Genomic DNA, 11,299 nt, shown 5'->3' with positions numbered 1-11,299 from the left:
GGAAAAGGGGCGAATCCTGCCCCGGAGGAGCGGGATCGGCCCTGGAGGACACGGGAGGTCCCCAACCAACCCTGCCCCAAGCAAGGGGGGTCCCGGCCACCCCCAAGGTCCCCCCCAAAATCCCTCCATCACTCCAGCTCCCCATTTTCACTCTATTCCTTTATTCTTCCGATGGAATCGTGCAGCTTCCCAAAAGCATCTAGGTATTATTTTTTTCCCCCCCTTTCCCACCCCCAGTGCCTAAATTGGGGGCCAAAAACCCACCCCACCGTCCCTCGTGGGGAGCCGCTGCGCTGGGAGAAGCCGGCAAGAGCAAGGAGGGGGGGGCGGCGGGATGGAGCCGGCCACGCTTCCGCGTCCGCGGCCGAGGTCTCACTGCCTCCCGATGTACTTGTTGATCCAGGGCACGGCCCGGCACACGTTGGAGTAGACGCCGGGCTGCCCCTCGCGCCCGCACACGGCCATGCCCCACGAGACGACGCCTTGCAGCACCCCGCCGCACACCAACGGGCCCCCGGAATCGCCCTGCGGGGAGAAGGGGTTTTTTTACGGCTCGCGTGGGAGCCGGCGGCGGAAGACGTYGGCGGCCTCGCGTGGCCTCCTGGGCCGTGGCCCAGCTCCAGCTCCGCGCCTCAGGCACGTTGGAGTCGTGGGGGGGAACCCAAACCTTTGTAGGGATCCGGCCACGTGGCACGGACCGTCCCTGGTTTTTACGGCTGGGGTTGGAGATAGGGGTGGAGGAAGCTGGAGCCTCGCACGGGCCCTGTCCACGTGCCACGGCCCCATCCTTGGTTTTATGGCTTGAGTTGGAGATAATGGTGGAGGAAGTTGAACCTTGGATGGGCCCGTCCGCGTGCCGTGGCCCAGGTCCAGCTCCGTGGCTCAAGTATGCTGTAGCTGTGGGGAACCTAACCCTTCCACGGGCCAGTCCACGTGCCGTGGCCCATCTCCAGCTCCACGGCTTGGCCGTGAGATAGCAATGGGGAACCCAAACCTTGCACGGGCCGGTCCACGTGCCATGGCCCATCCCTGTTTTTTTTGGCTTGGGTTGGAGATAATGGTGGAGGAACCCAAACCTTGCACGGGCCGGTCCACGTGCCACGTCTTCGCCTTGCGTGTGAACTCAAAGCCACACCAGGACCCTCCTCCCTCCGGGAGCAGCCTGGGAGGCGGCTGAAGGGACCTCAACCCTCCTTACCTGGCAGGAATCGACGCCCCCCTGCGGGACGCCGGCGCAAAACATGTTGGGGGTGATGGTGGAGCTCCCGTACGCCCTGGTGCACTTCTGCCTCCCGAAGGCCATGATGCCGGCACACTGCAAATTTTTGGGCAGCTTTGCTGCAAAACAAGGAGAACAGGGACAGATGGTGAGAAGATGGTGGTGGTGGGGGGGGGCCGCTCACCTAGGCCTAATGCTGAGGCCTGAGCAGACCTCATGACGCTTCTGGGGGAGGTTCCTTGGGGAGCGGACAGTGGAGATGACTCCTTTGGAGATGGGTTGTCCAACAGGAAGGAAACCCAACCCCAGGCCTAAAGGAAAACCCAACTGGAAGACGCTCTCCACAGGGAACTGCTCACTGGGCAGAGTTAAGGTGCTATTTTATCCCGTTTCCCCAGCTGAGAAGGCCAGGAGAAACCAYGACCTCCTCGGAAACCCCTTTTCCCTGCCAAATTGCCTCCCCCTACCGCACCTCTTCCACCGAGGTGTCCATCATGAGCCAGTACCTCCAGGGGACTTGGTCGTGCCCCAGCCGGAGACGCTGCACCTCATCCCATCCATGGGACATCTCGTGGCTAATCTGATCTTCTTGATGTTGTTGCTGAACTGAACGGGCTTGTTCAGCCTTAGGAGCATGAAGTCGTTGTCGTTCTTGCGGCGGTTGTAGGCCGGGTGGACGATGAACTGTGAAATGGTCCTCACTTGCCCCGTGCCGTCCCGTAGCGTGTCTGTCCCGATTAACACCCTGATGTCCCTGCCCCGGGGAAGAAGGCCGAGAGATCAGTGCCAGTCCCTCCGGAGGAGACGCGCAACCCCCTGGCACCAAGGGTTGTCCATCGCAGGCATGACCAAGGGTTGTCCAGCGCAGCTTCTCCGTGGGGAACCATTCAGGGGGTAGAGTTAAGGTGATGTGGCCCTGGGACCACTTTATCCCGTTTCCCACAGGGAGGAGGCCAGGAGAAAAGGCAGCCGCCAGGGGAGTCACGAGCCAGTTCTCCTCCAAGAGCTCTTTGCTAACTCACATACCCTGGGGCCATCTCCCATCTCCACAAGGTGCCTTGACTTCAACTCCTTGACCTCCCCTTCATCCTCCTGACTCCAGGACTCCCACCCACGACATCCCAGCAATTTTGCCCCGAGCCCGACTTCTTCCTGCCAACTTTCCCTTTGGTTTTTCTTCATTATTTCCCTTCCAAAACATCCTGCTTRCTCTCGCAGAGCCTTGTTGGAAAGGGAAGCCCAAGAAATCTGGCCGTGGAGGGGCCAACCTCTGGGGTACCAGGCATCTGGAGGTGCCTGCATCTGGACATAGCCATATCCGGAGGTACCAGACTCRGGATTACCAATGCCTGGCTACCAGAATCCAGAGGTGTCCACATCTGGAGGCATCAAGCTCTGGAGATACCAACATCTGGGGCACCTACCTCCAGATGCCAGCATTTGGAGGCGCCGTCCTCTGGGCATGAACACCCGGAGACACCAACTCCTGGGACCCACCTTGCTCCCTTGGTCATTGCGGGGTGCTGTGTAACGAGACGTTGGCTTGTAGCCATGGGGCACGTGGACGTGACGCCAGCTTACCTGCTTGGCTGCTTGCAGTGGGCAGCTGTCAGGACCCACTGGGAAGCTATCAAGCTTCCTCCGCACAGGATTTGGCCCCTCTTGGTGAGGGCAACTTGGAAAGGTCTCTGGTTGATGGAGCAAGGCCTCCCGCCGATGATGCGGGACTCGTCTTCATCCTGCGCTGTAACACAGAGCGTCAAACGTCACCGTGGGAGGGTTGCACAGAGCGTGAGCTGTGCTGTGGTGGGGGCAATTCTCCTTTCAAAGCAACCTGCTATTTCGGGTTGAAAAGAAGAGAAAACATTGCAAAACGGAACCCGCAAAACACGCCTGGTGAGATGTAACAGAAAAAGGGAATATCTCCCTCTTTAGCCTTTAAAATCCATCGGAACAGTCAAAATCACGTTAAAAGCGTCTGTTTTTATGGATTTATTGAGCCACCAATCAGCCTATTCGGGTCCCACGGGACTTCTTTCTGGCAGGAGAAAGAGACAATTTTGGGACCAGGAACCGGCAACTGAAATCCAACCGTTTGCAGCCAAAATCGGACCAGCTTCCAAAGGTACGTTTTCTCCTGGTGCCACTTGACGGTGGTGGTGGGGAGCCACAACTCCCTGCCCCGACCGCCCTTCCCAGGCAGAGAGCTGGGGTGGGAGCTCCTGTGAGGGGACACCCCCTCGGGGGGGGGGGGGGGGCGGTCTGTCATGCCAGGCTGCGCTTAATGAGACGTCTTGGAAATCGTTGCGCGTCAGGATGTCACCAGGGGCCACTTATCTCTGCCGGTTTCACCATGCGTCTCCGGGAGGGGCATCCGTTCCAGCTCTAGGATTCCTCCCAGCCCAAGATTGGACTCCGAGACCGAGGTGACGCACCCCTAAAAGAGCTGATTTCTTCTTCCTTGGTCGGTCAGRAAGCCTGTACGACCAGCTCGGAAGGACTCCTACCTTCTGGTTGGCTCACGTTCTGGGCTCAGGCCTAGTAGTTAAGGGCCAGGGTGGGAGACGGTTGCATCAAYGCAAACAAGAGAAGCCCTGACGTAGGGAGGAATGATAAGAGGAGCTCGCTCGGGAACGTGAGTCCTTACGTCTCTCTGGAACGGAGACGTCTCGGTCCCATGAAGCTRGTCAGGAAGAAAGAGATATCCATCAGCTCGGATTTGGGGGTCTTCGTCTGGTCAGAGCACAGAAAAAGGGTCTCTGTRGAGCCCCCACTTCTGGTGCAGGTCTTCCAACGTTTTGGGTCTCTGGAGGCACGTCCCCTCGCTTCAGCTAGCTGCCACAGGCGGGTGTCCGTTGGAGTTGGCCAACCTTGGGTGTCCTGATGGTCCTCAGAGGGAGCGGAGGGTCCGTTCCAAGAGGCAATCCCACCCCATCCCAAGCCGGACATCTACAAGACAAGGTGCCCTTCCCTGTGTCCGGATGTCTACGGTTAAAGAGGTTTCCGGCGGGACTATCTCGAGGTCGGGGCTGCTCAAGGCTCCGCTTGGGTGGCCACGAAACGGATCTCCACACCTTTCAAGGTGCTCCTGGCGTCGCTCCCAGTCTCCACCTACAGCTCTAGGCGGGCAAGGATGTTTCAGGTCTTTTGGGAGCCTCAAATAGCACCTCTGCCAAGGCAGCTGGAGCAGACCCTGAGGCTGAGCCGTGTCCAAGTGGGAGGAGAGAAGATTTGCAAAAAAAAGGAGGATAATTACTTCAGAAAAAAAGTGGGTTTTTTGTTTTTTGGTTTTTTTTTAAGGAAAAAAGCTCCCTCCCACCCCCAAAAACGTGCCGTAGTTCGACTTTTGCCTCTGCCGAACTGGAGCTGTCAAGTCCCTGTTCTCCAAGGTGCCCTCACGGAAGCTGGGGCTGAGTCCTCCATGCTGCAGTCTGGGGCATCCYGGTCGGATCCCAGGCGTCTTGGATATTTTGGGCAGAGGTTGCAGTTGCCACCTCCGAGCGTTGGTTGCTCTAGTGAATCCGAGCACGTGCACGGTCCGTGGTATCTGCAATAGCTTTCCACTGGATGTTGGGACATTGGAATTTACCCGTGAGACTGGTTTGTGCTGGTGGGGATTACAGCCTGTGATAGGTGGCACTGGGAGACGCCCGAGTTTCAGGCCACCTGGAATTCGCCACTATCCGGTCCCGGCAGCGCTGCCAAAGTTGGAGGGTGGGAACCGTCCCAGCGCAAACGCTCATCGGGCAGGCATCCCTCGTCATCTCAAGGGCCGTCCTTGGGCCTTTGGAGTCCAGCCACCGGGTTTAGACTCCACCAAGCTCCTTGTAGGCATCTCAGAGGCTTCCTGGGGATCTCACGGTGGAGGGTCTCCATGCAGGAAGGCCAGCCAGTGGAGACGTAGGCAGTACAAAGCAGTAGAGCCCTACGGTAGGATCCATCTCCTGGATTTCCAGAGGCTRCAGGCAGTCAGAGAGCTCCAGCCTAGAAGATGATGCTTCCACCCCAAAACAAGCCACAATAAATCTTCCCCCAAAACCACAGTCCTTGGAAAGTCATGGGCCAAATTATCCAGCCGCTGTCTCTGGACGCGGCCTTGCTCCTTCTCCGTCAGACCTGGGCATTTCGGATTCAGCTCTGGCGACACAGATTTGGGCAAAGGGATCCTGAGATCAGGTCAAATCTGGGGCCTTTGCAACCCACCGTGGGAAATCGCAGCCTCCTCTTTCCTCCCCAGCCCGAGACACATCCATGGGGCCGTGCTGGCTGCCCTTTGGAAGAGCATCATTTCGGAGGCTAGCAGAAAGGAAGGGGATGTTTCCATTGCGATTTGAGTCTCTCCTTTCTTCCCTTCGCCCCGTGCGGTTGTTTTCTTCTCCTTTTTGCATTTGTTAAAAAAAAATCCCCATTACGATCTTGCAGAGGAGGGAAAGAAGTTGTCCCGGAGATCTCAATATCTTCCGACCGCTTGCAGGCGTTCTTTCCTCTGCGTCTTCTCCAGGGACATTTCTCCGGCGYGAGGCCGTATCCAGGGGGGCTGTTTTATCTCCGCTCGGAACGAAAACAGGTTTTGAAATCGCGGCGCCTTGCCCCAACCTTCCCATCGGCCGGATTCCCACGAGTCGAGGCGACGCACCTGCCCCTCCTCACCCCCTGGACACGTCCCCGCAAAATAGCCGCGACGTCCCCGTTCCCCTTCCCTGGCCACCGCCGCCGCTGCCGCTTACCCCCGTTGCCTTTGTTGCCTTCCTCCCCGGCTCGCACCGGCAGCGGGACGGTGAAGAGCAGTCCCACCAGGAGGACGAAGATGGGGGTGAAGCCGAAGGCCCTGTGCCCGTCACGAGCCATTCCTGGGGTGGAGAAACCAAAGCGGATTAGCCCCGGGATTGGGGGGAACCTCAGGAGAGAGGCCAGCAGTAGGCAGCAGGACAGTCCCCCCACTGCTGTCCTGTGGTCTCCCTTAGGGGACAGCAGCCAAGTGACCGAGATACCCTTGGTGTTCTCTGGTGGCTTCATCCTTGAAGACCTTGGGGTGGCATCAGCCCCTCTTCTGCATCCCATCTTGGTGGAACGCAGCTTTCCAGGGGACCAAACCCACTTGCGTGAGGATAATGTGGAAGGACCAGTCTCCTCCCGAGCTCGGCTAAACTGGGAGCCCCAACTGGGACACCTGAGCCCGGCCAGGAGATGGAAAGTCCGTCCGTCCCCCCCAAACCAAACAGAGCCACAAGGGTGGGAATGGCTAGATTTGACCCACGGGGGGATGGAGATGGATGGATCTCTCCAGCGGAGAGATGGGAAGACCCCCCAAGATGCCTGGGTTTCGTGGTGGCCACCTCCACCCTTGGAGAGCCGGCTATCGGAGAGCTGGTGGCACCCCGGTCCCCAAACCCGGGGATGCACTCACCTGCTGGAGGACGCGGAAGGTGAAGAATGCCGGGGTTGGCTCCACGCGCGCGTGCGTGTGTGCCGGGAAGCCGAGAGCCCGCGGAACCCCGGCGTATTTATACCGGGACGAAAAAGTAGGCCGTGTCTCTCCGGGGTGAGTCAAGAGCAGTTGGGCGACGGGTCCGCACGGCACCGGGGCGAGCGTGGCCGTGGGTGTCTCCCGGGCCCCGGGGATGATTAGCTCTTTGAAGTCCCAGAGGAAACGCCGCCGGCTCTCCGGGCACCGGCGCAGGAACGCCCCGCTGCTCCCGTTGCGAAAGCCGCCGTGGACACGGAGGGTGGGGGTGAGAAATCGGGTCCGAAAACAGCCCGCGCGCGCCGTGCGCACGGCTGGGGGGAAGCAGCCTTCTCCTCCGGCCCGGTGGGGGGACACGAGGAGGGACGGACAAACCGACGGACCGTTGTCCCCCGGTCCCTCGGGCGGTGGGAACGCTGGGGTGTCCGGGGAAGGAACGCCGGGTGCGGACGGGCTGGATGAGCACCTTTCCCCAGGGCGTCGTTAGACGTCAGCCGGGCGCAGCGCGGCGTTAGCTGGCGCCGTCCGTCTGTCCGATCGTAAATCTCTCTAGCTGTCTGTCTGTCCATCTGTCCGGCCAGCTGCCCATCCAGCTGTCTGTCCACCCTAAGTCTGCCAAGATGTCTGTCCACCCATCCATCTATCTGTCTGGCCATCCCTTTGTCCATCCATCTATCTGTTTGTCAACCCGTCTGTCCATCCATCTATCCGTCTGCCTGTCTGCCTGTCCATCCAGCTCTGTCTGGCCATCTGGCTGTCCACCTATCTATCCATCCATCCGTCTATTTGCCGGTCCATCTGTCCATCCAACTCTAAGTCTGTCCAGCCGTCTGGCTGTCCAACCATCTATCTGCCTGTCCACCCATCTGCCTGTCTATCTATCTGTCCATCTGACTGTAAGTCTATCTAGCTGTCTGTCCATCCACCTGCCTGTCTGTCCATCTGTCCATCCATCCATCTGTCCATCTGACTGTAAGCCTGTCCAGCTAGCGGTGTCTCTGTCTGTCACTCCATCTTCGCTGGTCTGCTGTCCGTCCACCAGCACGTCCATCTGTCAGTCTATCCATTCATCTCTCCATCTGTTTGTCCGTCTGCGATCCGCCAGTCCACCGGTTCGTGTCTCTGTCTGCTCTTCTATCTGTTCATGTCTCTGTCTATCTGTCCATCTCTCAGTTTGTCCCTCTGCCCATCCATCGGTCTTCCTTGCCATCTGTCTGTCCATCTGTACAGCTGTCTCTCTGTCTATCTGTCTGTCCAGCTTGCTAGCTGTCTGTCTGTCCTAGCTATCCATCCATCCATCTATCTATCCATCCATCCATGCATGTGTCCAGCTGTCCATCCGTCTCCCTGTCCATCCGTCCACCAGTGACCCTCTGTGCACACACACGAGCACGATATAAGACAGGTAGAGCCAAAAACGCACACGCATGCGCATGCAGGTGTGCACGCCTCTGCTCACCCGCAGCACACACGTGTGCACGTGTGCAGGGACGGGGGTTTTGCACGTGCACGTGTGTGGGGACGGGGGTTTTGCACGTGCATGTGTGCGGGGACAGCGGTTTTGCACGTGCACGTGTGCGGGGATGGGGGTTTTGCACATGCACGTGTGCAAGGAGGGGCATTTTGCACATGCACATGTGCAGGGACAGTGGTTTTGCACATGCAGTTGTGCAGGGACAGCGGTTTTGCACGTGCCCTTGTGCAAGAACAGTGTTTTTGCACGTGCACATGTGCAGGGATGGGTGCTTTGCATGTGCACGTGTGCGGGGACAGTGGTTTTGCACGTGCACATGTGCAAGGAGGGGCATTTTGCACATGCACATGTGCAGAAACAGCGGTTTTGCACGTGCACGTGTGCAGAGACAGCAGTTTTGCACAGGTACTTGTGCAAGAACAGTGTTTTTGCACGTGGACATGTGCAGGGATGGGGGTTTTGCAYGTGCACGTGTGCAGGAACAGCRGTTTTGCACATGCATRTGTGCAGGRATGGGKGYTTTGCAYRTGCACGTGTGCGGGGATACGGGTTTTGCACGTGCATGTGTGCAGGGATGGGGGTTTTGCACATGCACGTGTGCGGGGATCGGTGCTTTGCATGTGCACGTGTGCAGGGATACGGGTTTTGCACGTGCACATGTGCAGGGATGGGGGTTTTGCATGTGCACGTGTGCGGGAATGGGTGCTTTGCACGTGCACGTGTGCAGGGATATGGGTTTTGCACGTGCACAGGGCGGGAGGACGCGGATGGGCATGGACGCACGTGCGCCTGCTCGCTGACGGATGCGTCCTGGGACACCCCAGCCACCTCCGGCATGGGGATCTCCCCCTGATGTCCCTCTCCAAGGAGSAGGGGGACCGCCGTGACGGTGTGCCGGGATCCTGTCCATTGGGATGCTCTGGAGGACAGCGCCAAACCGGACGGCCCGAGGGACCTRCACGCCGCCTTCGCTCCGCAGCCGGGGCGGTAGCAGCTCCCGGGATGAGTAACGCCGAGGACGTGGGCGAGCGATGGGCGAGGCCACGTCCCGTTGCCAACCCGGCTGAGCCCTGCAAGTCGGCTCCGGTGAGTCAAGGGGACACCGGGAAGGTGGGGGGAGGACCCGGTCCTGGGAACCAGTTCCCCCTCCCCTCCTCCAACCTCATTCCCCCTTTTTTTTTTTTTCGGGAAGCTGGAAAAATGGTCCCGGACACGGAGGTGCTTCAGCTCCCCTTTTTCCTTGCTCTCCGTCGCTCCCGCGGGTGCCAGCCAATCCGCAACGTCTCCACGCCAGGAGATGGTCTCGCTGCCCTTTGGGACCCAGGCGTCCGGCTGGAGGTGCCCCATCCTGGGGAATCCGGTGCTGGGAGCGTGCYGGGACATTTTCTCCCCCCACCTTCCATGACGGAGCTGGGAAAGCTGCGTTTGAGTCTCCGGCACGTCCCATGGCAGAGATTTCCCAGCGAGCAAAAGCTCGGAAAGGGAAACGGACGCTTTCTCCTCCCAAAAGTTGGATTTTGGGGATCGAGGGGGGGGGGGGTCTTCTCGTGCTGTCCCAGTCCGGCTTTCCTCGGTGTTGGTGGGACCCAAGGCACGACACGGGTGTGAGAGCCTCGGGGGCAGCGCGGATGCACCCGGCTGCTTCCGAAACGGCCCCTTTGGCAGGGCCGGGAGAGGAGCCGAGGCGGTTCGAGACAATTAACAGCCCGGACGAGGAGCAATTAAGGGCGGAGAGGCCCAGGAGGGAGCCCTGACGGAAGGCGAGGCCGGGCGGGATGAATCACTTGCTGGAGATGCTGATCTTGCTCTCCGTTGGTGGCGGAAGGAGCCTCCGGCTGGGTTTAGTTCCAAACTGGCAGGTGAAGCCGGGGCTCCCGGAGGTCCCTGTGCCTTGTGGCACCTCTCCCGGTGGGTTCGTGGAGATCTAGTCCAGGAGATCCTTGCCGAAGAGGTTGAGGCCACGGGGAGCCCATCCCTGGAGGCCTGGCTCGTGGAGGACTCATCCATGAGGAGTCCATCCCATGGAAATCCGGTCCGTGGAGACCTAATCCACCAGGATCCCGTCCACGGACAGCTCACCCGTGGAGATCTGGTCCGCCAAGGTCACATCCACTGAGATCCTGTCTACCAGGATCCCATCCCGTGGAGGTCTGGTCCACAGAGATCTCATCCGGCAGGATCCTATCCACGGAGATCCCGTGCACGAAGGGCTAGGACACGGCAATCCCGGGCCATGCAGGTCCCACCAACGGGGATGCCAACCACGGTGATCCTGTTCTCGGGGAGCCGGGCCATGGAGATCTGGTCCACGGAGGTCCCATCCATAGGGAATCCCATCAGATCCTGCCCGCAGAGCAAGGAGAAGGGCATCGGGGTGGAAAGGCAGGGAAGAGGTGCACCAGGGGACGTGGGGACAAGAAGGCACAGGGGAGCTTGCAAGGGGGACAGGGGGGCTCCCGAGGTGACAYGGGGGCTCCTGAGGGGACCAGAGATGCCGTGTGGGGACGGGGGACACCCAAGGGGAGACGGGAGCTCACAAGGGGACGTAAGGGGACAGAGGAGCTCAAAAGGGGACCTGGGGGGGCACAAGAAGGGACACAAGAGGGGACATGGGGGGCACAGGAGGGGATGGGGAGCACTCGAAGGGACACGGGGGCACACGAGAGGACACAGGGTCACACGAGGGGGACATGGGGGCACACAAGGGGACGTGAGAGGACAGGGGAGCTCGCAAGGGGACACAGGGCACAGGAGGGGACAGGGGAGCACTCAAGGTGACACAGGGGCACAGGAGGGGACATGAGGGGACAGGGGAGCTCCCGAGGGCACATGAGGGCACATGGGGGGACATGAGGGGACACGGGGCACAGGAGGGGACAGGGGAGTTCACGAGGGGACATGAAGGCACATGGGGGGACACGGGGCACGCAAGGGGACACCGGGGTGCACGAGGGGACACGGGGGGCACACGAGGGGACAGAGCAGCTCCCAAGGGGGCACGGGGACATGCAAGGGGACACGGGGCACACGAGGGGACATGGGGGCACCCGCCACGTCCCCCCGTCCCCACCAAGGCGCGCAGCCACCGGGGAGGCAGGGCTGGGCCCGACCAGTTCTCCCAGTTCCTCCGCTCGGCTCGTCA

General features: G+C 60.1%; 1 protein-coding gene across 1 annotated transcript; it reads right to left on the bottom strand.

Moving 5' to 3' along the window:
- Nucleotides 1-372: 372 nt before the first annotated feature.
- On the bottom strand, nucleotides 373-10,527 carry LOC112962208 (kallikrein-14-like). Its single transcript, XM_026058178.1, has 6 exons — nucleotides 10,404-10,527; nucleotides 5,947-6,069; nucleotides 2,801-2,963; nucleotides 1,726-1,973; nucleotides 1,199-1,338; nucleotides 373-525 (listed from the first exon to the last, which is right to left on the bottom strand). Exons 1-6 carry the CDS (start codon nucleotides 10,525-10,527, stop codon nucleotides 373-375), a joined length of 951 nt encoding a protein of 316 aa, XP_025913963.1.
- Nucleotides 10,528-11,299: the final 772 nt, after the last annotated feature.

This window comes from Apteryx rowi, unplaced genomic scaffold, assembly GCF_003343035.1.
Source record: "Apteryx rowi isolate R43461 unplaced genomic scaffold, aptRow1 scaffold_1433, whole genome shotgun sequence".
Lineage (NCBI taxonomy): Eukaryota > Metazoa > Chordata > Aves > Apterygiformes > Apterygidae > Apteryx > Apteryx rowi.
This window is presented reverse-complemented; position numbering and strand designations above follow the sequence as displayed.

Bases quoted from the DNA above. Each gene is read 5' to 3' on its own strand.
- LOC112962208 (XM_026058178.1), bottom strand. From the start codon at position 10,527: ATGCCCTTCTCCTTGCTCTGCGGGCAGGATCTGATGGGATTCCCTATG. The intron at 1,339-1,725 runs GTACTGGCTCAT...CTTGTTTTGCAG, and splicing joins CACGACCAAGTCCCCTGGAG to CAAAGCTGCCCAAAAATTTG. The intron at 526-1,198 runs GTAAGGAGGGTT...TTCTCCCCGCAG, and splicing joins GGGGCGTCGATTCCTGCCAG to GGCGATTCCGGGGGCCCGTT.